We start from the raw sequence: 19,126 nt of genomic DNA, 5'->3' as shown, positions 1-19,126 counted from the left end.
TGCTTTCATCAAACTTTTTTTTTTTTTTTTTTGTCAGTCTTGGGCTTGAGCTCAGGGCCTGAGCACTGTCCTTGGACTTCTTCAAGGCTAGAGCTCTAGCACTTGAGCATCAGCACCACTTCTGGCTTTTTTTTCTATGTATGTGGTGCCAAGGAATTAAACCCGGGTCTTTGTGCATGCTAGGCAAGCACTCTACCACTAGGCCAAACTCCCAGCCCCTCATCAAACATTTTCTAATGCACTTAGCTTTCACTCTGATCATAGTAAGAACTGGAACACAAAAGAGGAAAATATTTTTTTCCTCTAAGGACAAAGCATATCAATTTACTAAGGAAAATTTAGAATGTGGCCAACCGCAAAACAAGAGTCTAGAAACCATCATTTCATGAAGGTTGTCTGTCCACAGAAGACTGAATAACCTGAGTAATGAGCTTTACCATGAGTGCTTCAGTACCGTGTCCTCCGCCTTCACCTCACGCTTTTTTTTTTAAATGAAGTACAATGTTCAAGAAGTAATGTACTCACTACCTTACAAATATAACTGTAATCCCTCTAGAGATACATCATACTAACAATAAAATAAAATTTTTTAAAAACTGAAAAAAAAGCCAGTAACTACCAGCTGTTTTTGTTAGTTTTCTGGAACTTTCTATACCAGAGTTCTATAAACTGTTCAACTCTGGGGCTAAAGTCTACCTACTTTCTGTTGTTTCATAAATAAAGTTTTCTTGAAACATAGTTGTATCCATTAATTTACTTGTTGTTTAAGGCTGCCATTGTGCAGAATTGAAAGCCTGTCACAAGGCACTATGTGGTTCATGAAGCATGTTATTTACGTACAGGAAGAACAAAGTACAAAATGTGTGTCAGCCTCAGAGTTGTCAGAAACCACACCTCCATAAAGTTCAACTTTCAGTCAAGAGTTTCATACCTTTCTGAAGGTGTATCATTATAGAACTTTTTCAAATAACACATTCCCTTGGAAACATAGATGGTGTTATTTAGTTTAAAAAGAAAGGTATTAAAAAAAAGTGGAGGGACTGGCTTTGAGAGCTCAGAGAGGGCTAACATGAGTGACATATGTGTGGCCAATTATAATGTCTTGTAACTTGGGGGACACAACTATTGAGTGGGCTTGCTTTAATATCTGCTTTTCCTCAGACAAATTTGTCTTTTCATCCTGCCTATCATTCCTATCAAGTGACTGATTTGTAAGACATTTTGGAATATTTAATATGGTGTAGTCTTTAGATAAACAGAATGAGAAGAGTGTCTTAATGTACATGAATATATAGCAAAAGTCTCTGCTTAAATAGATCAAGCTGCCTCTAGCTTATGGCTCTACAAGATCTGCAGTCATAAATGAACTACCCTTTCTTTATGTAGGGCAATAAGGCCAGAGGCCTGCAGGAACATTCCTCCAGTGTGGATCTGGACAGCTCCATGTCTAGCACATTAAGTAACACCAGCAAGGTAAGCACATTTCATCCTTCTCTGAGGAACCAGCCAATAGTCCTCTTGTCTGTAGGGCTCAGTCAGAAAGCACAAATGTCTCATACGCCTAGTCAAAAAGAGTTTGGTGTTTCTAGATGTCTTGTCACTAGTAGAGTATCAGTCAGGTAGTTCTACCTTAAAATAAAAGTTTATATAAAAATAAATGGCCATTCTACAAACAAAGTAACAAGATTATAATTTTAAAGAACTAAATCTAATTTGCAACAGTGTATTTTCTGTGTGTGTGTGTGTGTGTGTGTGTGTGTGTGTGTGTGTGTGTATGTGTGTATTTTGTTTTTGGTGGTAATGGAGTTTGAACTCTTCATTTGATTAAGATTCTCACAGTGTTTTTTTTTGGGGGGGTGGTCATGAGGCTTGACCCTGAGCTCTTCAGAAGCTCAAGGCTACTGCTCTACCCTTGAGCCAAGCCCCACTTCCCATTTTCTAGAGGTTAATTGGAGATAAGAGTCTTGAATCCTTTTGTGCCCAGGCTGGCTTTGAATCTTGATCCTCAGATCTCAGCCTCCTGAGCAGCTAGGATTATAGGCGTGAGCTACTGTGTCTGGCTCACAGTAATCTTTAAAAAATAATTTTAAAAACAGTTAAAAATTGGGAGAGCCACAAAATGGGGTTTATAAATTCAGAGACATTCAGTGTTGTCCTTTAGCTGGCTCCATGATTATAATTAAACTTAAAAAATGTGTTTTTGTTAATACTGGAGTTGAACTGACCTGGAGCCACACCTCCAGCTTTGTGTTTTCAGTTATTTTTTCACATTGTGTATCATTTTTGCCCAAGGCTGAGCTCAGACCATGATCCTCCCATCTGTGCTTCCTGCCCAGCTGGGGTTAATTTACACTAAGTCTGCCAAAGAGCGAGTTTGGGGTTTGTGCTGAGGAGGCTACCTCAAGACTGGTGCTCTACCACTTGAGCCATACCTCTACTTCTGGCTGTTTTGGTAGTTAATTGGGTTAAAGAGTTTTACAGAATGCCTTGCCTGGGCTGGTTTTACATCCCAACACTCAGATCTCGGCTTCCTTTAAGCACTGGTTTACAAGAATGATAGCAGTTCTTTCCTTTGTAACAGCATGTATGTTGAAATCATAGCATATAAAGTATTGTTATGGTTCTTAATGTTTATGCATTTAATAGTGAGAGAGTCCCTAAGGAAAATGGTAGCTTCCATTTGAATGCATTTTGCAGTGCGTAAAGTACTTTGTGTTGTCATAATTCTGGAAACAATGAGATAAATTTTCACTGTGCTCTTGCCAATGAGGATAAAGAGATGCAGAGAGAAATTAAGTGAGTTCTCTTGGACTGTGGCAAGTATCTAGGGAGACATGTTTCTGTGCTTAAAGAAAGTAGATTTTTAATCTCAGTATTACCAAATTTAAAGATGGCCTTCAAATGTGATAGACTCGGAACAGTGAACTAGTTATGCAGCATACACAGTTTATTTATTTATTTATTTTTTTGCCAGTCCTGGGCTTGAGCTCAGGGCCTGAGCACTGTCCTTGGACTTTCTCAAGGCTAGAGCTCTACCACTAGAGCCTCAGCACCACTTCCGGCTTTTTTCTATGTATGTGGTACCGAGGAATCGAACCCAGTCTTCATGCATGCTAGGCAAGCACTTTAACCACTAGGCCAAACTCCCGGTCCCGCATACACAGTTTTATAAGCAGTAGTAAATACCTATGTTTTTCAGAGAGAGGGATATTTGCAATGCTGGGGATTGAACTCAGGACTTTATACATGCTAGACAAGTGTTCTAACCACTGAGCTACTGCCAGCTATGAGGGGAGTTTTTATGGCATCATTTGAAAACAATTATGTGTCATGGCTTGTGTGTTTTTTTCTTGTATTTGTCCAGCTTCTTTAATCCTCCACTAGCATTTTACTCTGTCAGGCAGGTATATAATGGACCCTGTATGTTTTTGGTGGACTCTAGGTGGCATTCTAGTAAGTACCTGCATATTAAAAAGTATCCCTGGCCAGGTGTTATGGGTTCATGCTAGTAATCGTTCATTGCAGCAGAAAAATCTGAGTGTGGTGATATATATTTGCCATCCCAGCTGTGTGGGAAGTGTAACTAGGAAGACTGCAGACCAGGCAGCCCAAGCCGAGATCAAAAGCTCTCTTGAAAATAACCAAAATTAAAACAACCCAAACACAGTGATTCAAGCTTGCAATCCTAACACTTGGGAGATGGAGATTGGAGATTGAAATTTTGAGGCCAGTACCAGCAAAAAGTCTTTTCGAGAGTGCATCTCAGAGAATGTGAGCATAGTGTAATAAGCCTTTCATCCCAACTATGAGGAAAGCACAATGGCTGGGTGCAGGGGTGTGTATCTGTCATTCCAGCAACACGGGTAATCACCAACAGAGGGACCATAGTCCAGGCCAGACTAACCATAATGTGAAACTATCTAAAAAAAAATGAACACACACACAGAGAAATCTTGGACTGGGACTAGAGCCTTTTCAGTCCTCCAGATTTCCTTGTGTTACTTCTGATCTACTGTCTGTCTGTTACCAGGAGCCATCCATGGGTGACAGGGAGGCCTTGCCTAATTCTGAGAGCTCCTTCAAGCTCCTCAGCTCCTCAGATGACCTGTCCAGTGACTCGGAGAGCCACCTCCCAGAAGAGCCTGCCCTGCTGTCACCCCAGCAGGCCTTCCGAAGACGAGCGAACACCCTGAGCCATTTCCCAGTAGAGTGCCCGGAGCCTTTGGAACCTGTGCAGGGATCTCCAGGAATCTCTCAAAGAAAACTTTTGAGGTATCACTCTGTGAGCACAGAGACGCCTCATGAACGAAAGTAAGAGTTGCTTAGAGCACAAAATTTGCTGTGCAAATACCTTGGGTATATCTATGACTAACCAGGTGTGTGTGTGTGTGTGTGTGTGTGTGTGTGTGTGTGTGGTGTGCTCACTGAATCAGGTTTTACTGTTGGCTTAGCAAGATAAAATTGGAAGCAGTAGTGTGTTCTTCCCAGCTCCTGTGGGATGTATGTAGGCATAGGAGATGATTGCTGCTTGTTCAGGTGCCAGCATTGTCAGGAAGCAGGTAAATGAGCAGAAATGGTCCTTGGCATGTATAATTACTGGCTAAATGAGAGAGTCTGGCTGCCAGCCTCAGGAAATGTGGGGTGGGGGGAGGCAAGTGTGTGACTCTTCATCTGGAGATCTGGAACTGAGCTGTAGTGGAGTGAGGGCACAGTAATCCCCACAAGCAGAATGGCCTGGGATGGACAACTGGGCTGGATCCAGAATTGGGCTCTGGTCTGACTCTATTTTGAGCTAATCTGGCCATATCTGCTGAAGGCTCAGTTGGGCAGCACTGTAGTTGAAGTTCTTCAACATCTCATATATATGAAATAGGGCCTCAACTCTGTATGATGGATTCCTTCCTCTGCCATAGGAGAAACCTCAGGACATGCTTGTCATATGCATGAGATTTGTACTTGGGGAGTAAGTCTGTGCATCAAGGGGTTGAAATGCTTTGGGAGAACGGGCTCATTTACAAGTCTGGAATTTTGTAGAAAGATCTGGTTGCTTGCTCTTCCTTGGAGATCATTACTGTTGTTTGGAACTCAGTTGGATAATGGATCACAGAAGCAAGGCTTCCTTCCTTCAGAAGCTTGTTTAAATAGGCCATCTTAGAGCTGAATAGTCAGGCTATCAGCTGTGGAAGTTTCTTGTGATGTTTCTTAGTGCCTCTCTGTACTCCCACCACAGGCCCACTACTTCTCTGTGTTTGCAGTATAGCGCAGTGCTTCATTACAGAGGCCTGGTTTTCTTGCCAAATCTCTGCTGTTGAATATAAGTCAAGGTGGTAAGACTCTGACCCTGCTTTCCCTTTATTCTCTAAAAAGTAGCTTTGTTGGACCTTAGTGATGATGGATGGGGAGTTGTCTGTATGTCTCTCTAGTTTTTATGGCCATTTTGCTTTCTTTCCAGATACCTTTCCCCATTTATTCATAGGAAGCATGGCATTAAGTGTAGGGCAGGATATCATTCTTTTAAAGGAAAATGTGTTTTTAAAACTTTGGGAATTTCTCTTTTGTTTCTCTTCTAATTAAAAAAAATTGTTTATGAGTTCCCAGAAAGAGGGCAGAGAAAAAGTATTAATACTTTTGATTTTAATCTACAGTAAAAAGGTAGACAAGGCAAAACTGTTGAGAATGGCTTCTAATTAGTTTTCCCTGAGAATTTCCTTTGCCAGTGAGAAAGCAAAGTGAGAAAGAAGTCCTTTGATTCCCTGGTAGCTCATGAGACACAAAGAATTGAGTCCCTATTTCCTTCTTCCTTTCCCCACAGCTTCAAAATGGCCTCCTCTGTTTCCTTCCCCTTCTTTTCGCCTTGCCCTCTAACCCCCAGTGCTCTTTCCTGTTGCTCTTTAGTGAGGACCATCCTGTGGGCGTGTCTAAGCCTTGCTCAGGTCAGCCTTCAGCTCCTGCGCCTTCACCTCGTCTTAGCCCCTCTGCCTCCTCGCCAAACTTTTTTAAGTACCTAAAGCATAATTCCAGTGGAGAGCAAGGTGGAAATGCTGTGGCGAAGAGGTGAGCAAACTTGCATGGCAAGCCATGTTCAGTGTCATTGGTCACCTTGGGAGTTCACACCCAGTTCTTGCTGCATGGGGGCCAGGCTGGTGGCCCCAGTCTTGCTTGTGTGTATGTCTATCATCTCTATCTGATATATAAATTGATTTATTGGTAACTTGCTTTTTGAGTCTTTATGGAAAGCTCTTTTATGTGCTAATGTTCACACCTCTCACATCAGTATGTACGTGCCTGGGCACGTGTACAGGTTAATAGCTGATTGATACTGTACACTATTATTTGTGCCTCATCTGAAGTCCCTAATTAATTTAGAAAAATTATCTTTTTCTAATTTGAAAGGAAGTCATTTAGAATATGGATTAAAAAAACATTTAATACACAAATTGCATGCATTTAAAATCATCTTTCTGAGCACTGGTGACTCACACCTGTAATCCCCACTACTTAGGAGCTGAGATCTGAGGATTGTATTTCAAAGCCAGACCTTGGAGGAATGTCTGTGAGACCTAGTATTTCCAGCTAAGCAATGGAAAAAGCCAGAAATGGAGTTGTGGCTCAAGTAGTAGAGTGATAGCCTGGAGCAAAAAAAAAAAAAAAAGATCTCAGTGCCCAGGTCTTGAACTTAAAGCCCAGGACCAGCATACATCAACCTTAATGTTGACTGAAAATGAAATGCAATCTCATTTGTGAAATATTTTAAATTTCTAACTTAGTTTCCTTTACTTAACATTAGGAAAAATGTTTAAACTTATATTTTATATTTTGTGTATTTATATTTTTTGATCCTAAACTATTTTTTCAACCAAACTCTCAGCATCTCCTATCGTAATGCCCTGCGGAAAAAACTTCATTCTTCTTCCTCTGTGCCAAATTTTCTAAAATTTCTGGCTCCTGTAGATGAAAATAACACCTCTGACTTTATGAACACAAAAAGGTAGGGCATACATCAAACCTGGATGTTGAAAGTGTTGGATTATTGTTAGATGTATGGGGATATTTTATTCTTTTGCTGTTTCAAATATTATTTCATTTGAATCTACTATATCTCTTTTCTTACAATTTTTTTTCTTACTAATGTCATTTTAAGAGAAATGGACATGAGTCAACCTGTTCTGTAGTTTTGACTTTGGTTAGTTTCTTAATATTTATTATCTTTAGAAGATTAAAGGAAGTCAACTTCTCTGAGAGTAATGTTGCTGGGTAATAAGCTTATGGTTGTCCTCAACAGGTTGTGGTTGTCTATCTACCAGTTGGGCTGATTGCTTCACTAAAGGTGCAATACATACAAGGGCCTCCTTAAGTTATTCTGTGAATGGGAAGAAAATGAATGATTCAGCTGTGTGTGTGTGTGTGTGTGTGTGTGTGTCTGTGTGTGTAGGCACACACACATATACATATATGCAAATTAGACTTCTTAAAATGACAAGAGTCAAAGAAGCTATAATCAGCAAGTGGCTGTCATGATTGTTTTGACGGTTCTGTGTAATTAAACTGCAACTTTTTTTTTTATGGCCATCATGGAGATGAGGTGAGGGCCTGTACTGAGAAAATATTCCCACATAGGGGCTGAGAAGGATTGGCACGGGGTGAGGGCAGCCCTGCTAGACAGTTTGTTTTTGGGGTTTTTTTTTTTGCCAGTCCTGGCCTTGAGCTCTGGGCCAGAGCACTGTCCTTGGACTTTCTCAAGGCTAGAGCTCTACCACTTGAGCCTCAGCACCATTTCTGGCTTTTTTTCTATGTATGTGGTACCGAGGAATCAAACCTGGGTCTTCGTGCATGCTAGGCAAGCACTCTACCACTAGGCCAAACTCCTGGCCATTCTTTCTTTTTTTTTTTTTTTTTGCCAGTCCTGGGCTTGAGCTCCGGGCCTGAGCACTGTTCTTGGGCTTTTCTCAAGGCTAGCACTCTGACACTTGAGCCACAGCACTACTTCCAGCCTTTTTCTATGTATGTGGTACCGAGGAATCGAACCTGGGTCTTCGTGTATGCTAGGCAGGCACTCTACCACTAGGCCAAACTCCTGACCCCAGACAGTTTTTTTTGTAGTAGTTTTAGGGAAGACCCGGATGGAATCTGTGGTCTGTGAATATATTTCTTAGAAATCACTGATGGGTGTGTAGTTCTGCTTTCTATGGGAAACTTCGTGAAACAAAACAAAACAGATCTTTAGGAACACTGATCCACTGTGAGCTGGATTCAGTCTCTGTGATTATTTAATTCTCTGTGTTTATGCAACATAATGGATAGTTCTTTGCTTTTTAAAGTCAGGCTAAACAGAAACCATGAACACCTGCTTGCCAGTCACACACCGATGCAACTTGTCTTGTAATTTTAGGGACTACGATTCCAGAGCTCATCACCTGGGTGACTCCAACTCAACCCCCGTGAAGACGAGGCGCCATTCCTGGCGCCAGCAGATCTTCCTCCGTGTGGCCACGCCACAGAAGGCCTGTGATTCCCCCAGCAGATATGATGGTGAGTTTGTACACCTTCACAGAGACTCTCAGGGTGCCCTGCTATTAACATGAAGCTGGAGAGTGTGTTTCCTTCCCACTAGAGGGTCTGCCTGGTCACACACCAGATAACCTTGAACCATAATCTTCCTAATCATCCCTTGAGTAGCTAGGATTACAGGCATGAGCCATCACACCTGGATATTTGTGAGCATTTTAACATCTGGATATGCTCCTTCTTCCTCTCACATTACTCAGCCTTGGCATTAGAGGATAGAAGGGAGGGAGACTTGATTCTTGTTTGTGACTGTTCTTCTCCCAAAGCAGGTAGCTTAGTCCTCTGTCTCTGTCATTTCCCATCCTTAGGACACAGAAAGGCCCTAGTTCTACTGTTGTGGTTTATCGCTGCTTTGTCCTCCTTGTATATGCCTGCAGCTGAGAGACATCTGAGGACGGTTGAGAGGTCCAGGGTTTCTGCTCTGTCCCAGCAGAGCAGGCGCTGTTAGAAGTATGCAAGGTCTTTGTTTCAGCTCTGTCCTAGCAGCCAACACGTGGGTGGCAGAAGTGTCCACAGCCAGATGGCTGAGCTCCCACTCCAACTTGGGCATGAAAGTCATGCAAGTAATTTGGGAGGAAACGCTTTTCACAGTGCCCTGTAACCCTCTGTTGAAATGCACAGAATGACCAACTATTCTGGTTTATATTCCGATGGGGCAGACTTCAGCTAAGCAGTGACAGAGTGAGACTGGGAGCTTTTCACTGCTCCATCCTTTTCCTCCCACTTGGAAATGCTCTCTAGAACAAACACCACACCATTTTAAAACCATAGTATTTGCTGTGCTACCATGGTGGATTTCTGTACTTTAGGGGATCTAATTTTTATGGATTCATTAAAACACAAAGAGTATTAATTAAGAGTATGCTCTAAGTAAATACTAAAAATGAGAGGAACATCAAACAGTGTGCGTAGAGGGAGGGAGATTTGACCGGGGAAATACTGGGTGACAAAATTAGCCTGGCATTTACTTATGGCTAGGTGGCTGATTAAACACTCTGTGATATTATTAAGTTGCAAGAAATTGAATTTGACATTTTGGAAACCTGTCTGAAGAAAGGTAAGTTAATTTATAGTTAGAAATCGCTTACATATAACATCCTTCTATCCTTACCACCCTCCACAGTGTTGGGAATCAAGCTTCCCAAATGTCAAGTAAGCGCTCTACCACAGAGCTACACCCCTAGTCACTGTTCCCCCACTTTCCTTCCTTCTTTCTTCCTTTCTGTCTTCCTTCCTTCTTCCCTTCCTCTCTTTCTTCTTTCCCTCCCTACCTCCCTGCCTACCTGCCTCCCTCACTTGCTTCCTCCCTCTCTCCCTTCCTCCCTCCTTTTTCTCCGCCTCCCCTTCTCTCTCTCCTCTTCTTTCTCTTTCCCTCCCTCCCACCTTCCCTCTCTTTCTTCTCTTCCACTCTTTCTCTTTCCCTCCCCTCTCTCCCTCTCTCCCTCCCTCCCTTCCTCCCTCCTTCTCTTTTTTCCTTCCTTCCTTCCTTCCTTCTTTCCTTTCTTTTTTTCTTTCTCTTTTCATTTTAATTCAGTGGCCAGTGAGTTCACATTGTAACTTAGTAAAGTCTGTGAGGGCTGGTTTAAATCTAAACTTGCAAGAAACATGGAAGGTCTGGTTTATAGTAGGCACTGCAGGAAAGAAAACTGCACACTAAAGAGGAAAACACTGAGTTTCACCCAGAGACTTGGCAAAACAACACAATGAAACAAACAGAAATGGCGAAATAGGAAGTGAAAAGCCCATGATGGGGTTATATGTAAGACCCAGGACATCGAGATGAACCAGGGGTGTGGTGGTCACTCACAACTATGGCCTCTAAAACCCCAAGCAAAACATTTTATCTCCTTTGCTCTGTGTGTTCTCTGGGTGAAAGGTTTTGTGATGCCAGGTACCATACATGGTAAAGTATTCACTTGGTTTTGGGTGGTTGGTATTAAGAGAATGCTATAAATCAGAGCAAAGCTGTTAAGGGGTTGGATGTGGTTAAGGCTGCATGTTTGGGCATAGCTGAAGGCAGAAGCATAGGCTCTTCTGAGGGAGGAGAATGATACCTCTCTTATATCAGCCTCTCATTTTCAGAGCCTTACTGTTGAGTCCTACAGTAGGCCTTGCTGCTGGCAAGGCCTAAAGGAGTGTTCTCATTCCTTAAGTAAATGTGTGGACACAGTTGTTGATTTGGTGACTGTTCAGATCCTGGGATACCACAGCATTTTACCAACTTGCATGAATGGAGTCTTTCAGGGATCTTGTCAAAAGGTAGATTCTGATGTAGTAGGCCCAGGTAGTACCTGAGACCAACTTTCCAGTGATGCTGACTTTGCTAGTCCACTAGAAATAATGGTAAGGGCTTAGGATAAGCTTCCATGGCAAATCTGATCCTGTCCTAGGCTGGTGCCTTCTTTGTTAGGTGGCTCTGAGTCTCTACAGACAGACTCAGGAGTCTCCAAGGACCATAAGCCTCAAATAAATCTGGATTGTCAATTGCCTTTTGTTCTTCAAGGTGCTAGGAATCAAACCTAGTACCTCACACATGCTAGACCAACACTCTGCTGCTTGAGCTGCACTCCAGGCTACCAGAGGAATTGTATGTGTAGAATGGTGAAGGGCTAGTGTAGTGGGGAAAATGCAGTGACAAAAGTAACAATAGCTGATAGTAGGATTTGATGATAGCCTACCCTGTGGACCTTTGCTTTTCTGCTGCTGCGTTCCTCTCCAGTAGAGCTTTGTATCATGGGTAGCATCAGGATAAGAATGCAGATGTGTGCAGGGATCTGTTTTCTTAGCTGTGAACTCCAACTTAATTGTCAGGCTTGTGACCAGTGTAGAAAATCAGCTTCTGACTGTGTTTGCTAGTGCATATGCTCTAGTTTCTTTCCCTCATGTATCACACAAAAGCGAATTGTTTGTTAAGGAATAATTTTTTAGGCAGCTTTCCACTTGGAATGGAAGAAAAAAGTCCCTTTTTTTAGAAATCAAAACAGAAAAAAAAACCAGCAATGTATGCCAAGGAACAATTTTAGTCTTAGTCTAACACTTCATTTAAGGATTTCAGATTACATTGTGCATTTTACCAACAATCGAAGCTTTCAGACTTGACAGGTCATTAGAAAAAGGAAAGGAAACCTATTCTTATATAGATAAGAATGATTTATTAACTTGAATAAATCATTATATAAGCAAATAGTCCATTGAAGCCAAAGGTCAAAGATTCTGTATAGCCGGGTGTGGTGGCTCACACCTGTAATCCAGCTACCGTAGAGGTTGAGATCTGAGGGTTGTGGTTCATGGCTGTCCAAGGAGGAGACTTCATAAGACTTATCTCCAACTAACACCAAAAAAGCTGGAAGTGGGGCTGTAGCTCAAGTCATAGAGCACTAGCCTTAAGCAAAAAAAAAAAAAAAAAAAAGATCTCAGATTTAGCACCCAGACCCTGAGTTCAAGCCTTAGGAGAAGCACACACATACCCAAAAAGATTCTGTGTGTGTGTGTGTGTGTGTGTGTGTGTGTGTGTGTGTGTGTGTGTGTGTGTGTGTGTAATGTAGCTGTCAATATGCCTCATTTATAGTAAGGGTAAATCTAAATTTTAAGTACAAACTTAGATATGAAAATGAATGGCAAAACTAAGCAAGTAATTTAAGTCTTTATGATGTCAACTTTGTTCCATAAAAAGTTCTTCTTTAATGGAAAAAGGTAAAATATTATAATTGACTTATTTATGTTGTATGTTGTGTGTAATTGTACTTTTAGGAAATTTTGATAATAGCAACAGAAAATATAAGTGTGATACTAATGCTTATGTCTGACTTGTTGTCTTAATCTGTGGTTCTCAGCTTTCACTGGACATTAGATACAAGGAGGCTTTTGAGTCTGTAAGCTGGACATGGCCCTCTGCCTGAGTCCTAGGTGCAGGAACCAGGTTTGGGCATAAATTCTTTTTTTTTTTTCCTTCTCACATTTTATTTTATTTTTTTAATTTTTTTATTGTAATTAGTAAAAGGGTTACATGATATTTGCCAGATAGAAGGTACATTAATTCACATACATTGATACCCTTTCACATGTCTTGGTACCCATTTCCCTCCCCCCCCACACCCCCCACCCGTCTTGGTTTTCCCCCCTTCCCTATCAAATTTCAAATATCCAAATACAAATAAATTCAATATATCAGATAACAAAGTGAGATACTATACCAATATGAGATAACCAAGGGACAGCAAAGGAGATGAGAGACAACATAGTACATTAAGGACAACAATCATTCATTATATGGCTTTTGTTTCAATATCCTGGAGGTCCTTTCAATTAGCTTCACATTATATGGCCTTATGTATCAAGATTTTGCTCTATTGCAAATCTCTGCTAGTAGAGCCCAAGGTTTCTACTGATTATGACGAATGAGAGAAACCATTGAGCCTAAGTTCCTTTGAGTCTGGCTTACTTCCCTTAATATGACTTTTTCTAAGTCTTTCCATTTCCTAACAAATGGGGTGATGTCATTCTTTCTGACAGCAGCATAGAATTCCATTGTGTACAAATACCACAACTTGTTGATCCACTCATCAACTGAGGGACATCTAGGTTGGTTCCATATCTTTGCTATGGTGTGGCAGTTCCTCAAAAAACTAAACATAGAACTCCTCTATGACCCAGCAATTCCACTACTTGGCATTTACCCAACCATCCAGAAACAAGGACATACTAAACCCACTAGCACAACAATGTTCATTGCAGCACTATTCACCATAGCAAAGATATGGGCATAAATTCTTGTTTTGTTTGTTTTTTAACTCCCCTAAAGTTTCCTAAGAGGGTGACTTGAGAAGTTATCACCACTTGGTGGCAGTGTTGTTTTATGTCTTAATAGAGTGGTTTCTTTCCAGTCCTTCGAGTATACTTGCTTGCTTTTTTCCTCAAGTTTTTGTTTGTGACCTTGTTGTGTTATGTTTTTCTTGCCCATTCAAAGCTTGTTTGAATACAGAGCTAGTTTTGAAGTTGAGATGTTTCTCTTTTTTTTTTCAATATCTCATGGCATAGACAAAGCAAAGAAGGAAAATACAATACATATTTGCTAGAAAGACATTTTTAAAAATTGTTATTTGTTTTAAGATACTAACTTTTCTAGTAAGCCTCTGGCACTTAAATTGCCTTTTTTTTTTTTTGCCAGTCCTGGGCTTGAGCTCAGGGCCTAAAGCACTGTCCTTGGACTTTCTCAAGGCTAAAGCTCTACCACTTGAGCCTTAGCACCACTTCCGGCTTTTTTCTATGTATGTAGTACCAAGGAATTGAACCCAGATCTTTGTGCATGCTAGGCAAGCACTCTACCACTAGGCCAAACTCCTGGTCCCTTAAATAGCCAATTCTTATACTTTGTGTGAGATGTGAAGTTAAGGCTAATAGTCGGAAGATATTATTTTGACCTCCTGAGAGCAGGCCTGAGGGCTTAGATAAAAGAGGCACTGGAATTGGAAGCTTGATGGTGTTAGGTGACCATGATACCCTATGCCCACAGTTCCCAGCTGGCAGAACTCACTTCCTTAGCACTAATGCCTGTGTGCTCAGAAGACAGTGTCCAAAGTCTTGATTTGCAATATGTGAACTTGAATCAGTAGGCACTAGAGAGTTGATACAGTATTTAAAGCAAGGGAATGAATGCAAGTAGTTGAAAACATTTCTGAGTGTAACATTTGTAGGCCTGCCTCGAAATGGGGCAGGGCAGAGCTAGAATAAAGGGGAGACCAGTATCTGTTTCCCTGGATGAAAAATAGAAGGCGGCCCAGGCCCTGTTGGTGCTAAGACTACGCTTAGGACCTCCAGAGTGCACAGTTCCAGCAGGCACTGCAGGTGCCTGTTGCTCTCCTGCCCAGAACGCCTCAGGGTACTATGCACTCCACAACCTACTTACATCCTTGAAGGCAGCCCTGAGAGGGAGGGAGGGCTGCATTGGCTCTGAGGAGGGATTTAGGCAGGAGAGGTTTGCTTTGATTTTGCTTTAGAAAACATACAAAGAAACAACATCATTGAGATATAATTCACATAAAATACAGATAATTTAGACAATTCCATTTTTTTTTTGCCAGTGCTGGGCCTTGAACTCGGGGCCTGGGCACTGTTCTTAAGCTTTCTCAAGGCTAACACTGCCATGGGAGCCACAGCACCACTTCCAGCTATTTCTGTGTATGTGATACTGGGGAATCGAACCCACATCTTCATGCATGCTAGGCCATGCTCCTGGCCCATTCCATGTTGTTTATTTTTAAAGTATAAAATTGTGCAATCATTATTTTATTTTATTCTCCTAGAAACAGTCCTGTAATTATCACTCCTCAGTCAGCTGCCCCCAGCCATTTCCCCCTAGGCAATTGCTAATTTACATAGCCTCTGTGGATTTTTCTATCCTGGACATTTAATGTAAATGAAGTAATATAATATGTGGTATCTTTGTGCTTTGCTTTTTTCACTTTCTATAACGTTTCAAAAGTCTGAGATAGTCTAATATTTCATTCTTTCATGAAGATTAGTATTTTGTTTGTACAGATGGATATATCATATTTTGCTTATACACTTACCATTTTATATTATATATGTGGGTTGTTTTTACCTTGAAACCATTGTGAACCATAAGACATACTTCTATTAGCATTAACGCAAATGCATTTGGTAGATCAATATAAAGGAAGGGGTTTAGACTCAGGACTGAGATCAATCACAGTTCAAAGCCACCTGTAGGACGAAAGAATGTGAGATAAGCCTCTGATCAATTACCTATGAGCTGTGGCTCAAGAGGTAGAACACTAGCTTTGGACAAAAAAGCTCAGGAACAATGCCCAAGCCCAGAGTTCACATCCCAGGACTGGCACAAAAAAGGTAAGGTGGTGGGGCACAAAATATAGTATGGGGCCGTGGTGTGGAGGGGCGGTGTTTAAGTGTGAGCTGGGAATTCCCTTTTCCCAGCTACTTATCTGTGATTCTGACCCACAGGGATAGTTAGGCCAGTCACGGCCGAGGAGGGTTAGCCCACCATCCAGGCTGAACTGCTGGCTGCCCTTGTTTACTTTCTGCTCCAGACTGCAAGGGGGAGAATGCCTTGGGTCTGGGTAGCATCTTCATATGTGTGTAGGCAGCTAAGTCCCCAGGAAACCTCCTTCAGGGACTGAAGCTTGCAGTCCTCTTGGGAGTGAGCCCAAGGGCCCCTGTAGCCACAGGTTAGTGGAATTTGCTAAGAGCCATATTTCTTTGATCTGCCTCAGAATCCCCTTGGTCTTGTAAAAGTGAAGACTGGGCCTCACCCCCCACAAAGTTCTGATTCTGGAGACTGAATTCTTCTGAGAAGAGCCATCTTACTCTGATCTAAACTCTGGTCCCCCCCCAAAGCTCTGAGTGATTGTTAGCAAAACAAACAAGATTGAAAAATAGAAATGTATCTGTCCTTTGGTAGATTGTGAAACAGGCAACCAGTCCTATTTCCTTTATCATGAAATTCATCAAGTATTAATAGTAGTTACTGAAATCATCCTTACCATGCTGTAAGCTCATCTTTTGGACGGGTTACCAGTCATGTCATAAGGGATGGAGCTAGAAAAATTAACAGGCCTACTGCTGGCACCAACCTCACTTTACATAGCTAAAGTTCAAATCAACTCTGTTCAACTCTGAACTAAGTCATTTCACCACAGAAATGAATCAGTTATTAAAATAAACTATCACAAACTTGGTCTTGTTTGTTCAGTTCAGTTATTTTTGTAGTGAGTGAAAGAATGCATTTTGCCAGAAGCCAGTGGCTCATACCTACAATCCTAGCTATTCAAGAGGCTGAGATCTGAGGATAGAGATTGGAAGCCAGCCTGGCAGGAAGGTCCGTGCGACTCTTTATCTGTAACCACTGGAAAGCTGAAAGTAATGCTATGTATGGGTCTAGTGGTAGTGTGCCAGCCTTTAGCAAAAAGAGCAAAACACTTAGGACCCAAGCTAAGGTCCAGTACTAGAAGGAAGCAACACACACACACACACACACACACACACACACACACACACACACACACACCATGCACACATCGTGCACATCATGTTAATGTACCATGACTACTGGACATTACTGGTATTCTAAAACTTAGGCATTTGTTGAAGAATTATAAATGTCCTGGAGATGGCAAAGCTGTGTGTGCCTGCTGGCCACTCCAGGTCACAGCTGTCATGCATTCAAGAGCTCTTAACTTTATAAAAATCCAGAGATAAAGTCAAGGGATGCATTCAACCGATTTCCAAATGGTTTCTTTTCAACTAAATTGGTTTTGTCTCTTTTATATAAATGAAACTATTTGCAGCCTATGCCCTAACAAGATTGTTAAACCATCATTTACCAAAGCAGAAACACAGTAATTGTGGCATTATGTAATTCCAAAAATGATTTGTGGTACCAAACTATGAATTTTATACTTGAGAGAAGAATCAGCTTTTCCACAGAAAAAGAAGTATGGTTCATTTCCTGTCCAGGTGCGTTATCTTGAAGATGCTGGTTAAGGGGGATTGCCGGGGAGGAGAGTTCACTCTAATCTTACCTCAGTGGGTATTGTATTCTGCAGTCTGTCTTCTCCAAACAGTTGTTGAGGAAAGATTTTTTTTTCTTTTCCAGGATATCAGAATTGTCTCTTGCTAAGGTTTGTGTTTAGGAGATGATGGGGATTTGATGGAAGGAGTTAGTCAGCCCTTCCTGGCTTTAGGGGTTCATCGCCTTCCTGTGAGAGTGAGATTGGAAGTCGTTCGATAGAAAGGGGCATAAGGGACTTTTTCTCTTCACAAGGACTGTTTTCTTCCCATGCCCCACCATCAGACAATTCTCTTGGATTGATTATACTACAGCATAAGAACTGTAGGGTATCTCAGTATATACAGCAAGCTGTATACTGAGAGCCCTGATGTTGTTGTAGCACACAGCAAAGTCTCCAGATTTTCATTCACCTTCCCATTACTCAGGTTTTTTTGTCCCCAAATTGATATTATTTAGAGATCATATCTGACTGACTATAACTCTCAACCAAGAGTTTATAGTCATAGAAACTTTATGCTCATAGTAAGTCTGGATGTGGTAGAGCAAAGTGGTTCAGTGGTTCTGTGTGGCTACCGATGAACCTGGCCCTTCTCTTTTTCTGTTTTGCCTTCCCACATGCTTCCTGAATTTATTTTCCCTTCATTGCCAAGCAGAACAAAGAAGGAACCCTGGAGGAGGAAAAGTGCCCCCAACGCTGATCCTCTACAGCAAAACTGCTTCCAAAATGCCTCAAGGCTTGCATCTCATTATTTGAAATGGTGTCACTCAGCCCTTTGTAGCCACCGTGGAAGCAGAGATGTTGCTCTTGAGCTATACACATCACCACCTTATCCAGTACTGAGGAGAAAGACTGGAGTAGGTGGCCAGAGAGGCTTCCCTGCCTGAGCCCAGTGCCCTGCACTCACAGCTGTGCTAGCTTCTCCAGACAGCCATGCTTTTGCATAGATTGCTCTTCAGGTTTGCCTGCACTGTACTGTATGACAGGATTTCCCTTCCAAAAGGCCATATTATATTCTGTTGACCCTATAGACCACATTTGGTTTGTGACAATGGACATTTGCACTTGTCATCTCTTGGCAGATAAAGAATGCTGTGATGACCGTGGGTGCAGACATCACCATTAATTCTTTTGCTTGGACACTCAGAAGTGAATTTGCTGCATCGTATGCTACTTTGTGTTTTAGTTACACATTCCCACTCAGTGCCTCAGGGTGCCATTTTCTCCATATCCCCACCAACATTTCTGACCTGTGGTATTTCGATATTGCCCAGTATGTTGGGTGTGGGGCAATTGTAGTTTTGATTTGTATTTCTCTGATGATTAGAGAACTATTGATGTTGATCATTTTTTCCTATTCTTGTTGGCAATTTATCATCCCTGAAGAATGTCTTTTCAAGTTATTGCCTATTTTTAAATTGTATGATTTGTTGTTATTCATTTCATTTTGACTTTCAAATCAGATTGGCCCAAACCTAGTCTTCCCTCTGTTTATGAGCTTGTGTGGTCAATGGCAGTGGCATGACCCTGCTATACCAAGGTGTTTGTAGCTGTAACTTGAGCACAGTAACAACAACGATCTCATGGAGGTGGGGATAGGGGGCTGATCCTCTACAGCACAAGCTGTCTGAGTCTGATAGCTCCCTCCTTACGGTGACAGGGTATTTTTGGTTTTGTTTTGAGACAAAGTGTAGCTATATTGCCCAGATTGGCCTTGACTTTTCAGTATCCTAGGCATGCCCATGTCCAGCATTATTCTTTAATTTTATCCTCCCCTCTTACACTTTCAACACCACAGAGAGTGACATCTGGAGGACAGTCAGGACAAAGAACCTCTCTAAATCCCCAGAATAGCGTGCTGCTCACTTGTACAATTGCTTCAGTTTTCTAGCTGCTTTACCTTCACGGATACCTGAAAAGCATGCCACTTCCCTGGGGCTTTCCAGGGGGAAAAGTCACATTTCCACATATCACTCATTGAACGTCCAGTGCATTTGGGGAAGAATTGGGCGCAC

The 19,126-nt window shown here is 41.7% G+C and overlaps 1 protein-coding gene across 7 annotated transcripts in view; it reads left to right on the top strand.

The window, feature by feature from the left end:
• Tbc1d1 (TBC1 domain family member 1) overlaps positions 1 to 19,126 on the top strand; it is a 167,065-nt gene that overhangs the window by 95,995 nt on the left and 51,944 nt on the right. For 3 of the 7 annotated variants that reach the window (XM_090343720.1, XM_090343718.1, XM_090343724.1), the window contains 5 exons: positions 1,387 to 1,473; positions 4,031 to 4,311; positions 5,896 to 6,054; positions 6,869 to 6,988; positions 8,390 to 8,529. In XM_090343720.1, the coding sequence (XP_090199846.1) occupies positions 1,387 to 1,473; positions 4,031 to 4,311; positions 5,896 to 6,054; positions 6,869 to 6,988; positions 8,390 to 8,529 (787 nt within the window). The remainder of the gene's footprint in view (positions 1 to 1,386; positions 1,474 to 4,030; positions 4,312 to 5,895; positions 6,055 to 6,868; positions 6,989 to 8,389; positions 8,530 to 19,126) is intronic. The other 4 variants (XM_090343719.1, XM_090343721.1, XM_090343723.1 and 1 more) reach the window with 4 other exon arrangements.

This window comes from Megascapheus bottae, chromosome 13, assembly GCF_031878675.1.
Source record: "Megascapheus bottae isolate mThoBot1 chromosome 13, mThoBot2.hap1, whole genome shotgun sequence".
Taxonomy (NCBI): Eukaryota; Metazoa; Chordata; class Mammalia; order Rodentia; family Geomyidae; genus Megascapheus; species Megascapheus bottae.
The sequence above is the reverse complement of the archived record's forward strand: the minus strand, read 5'-3'. Positions and strand labels throughout refer to the sequence as shown.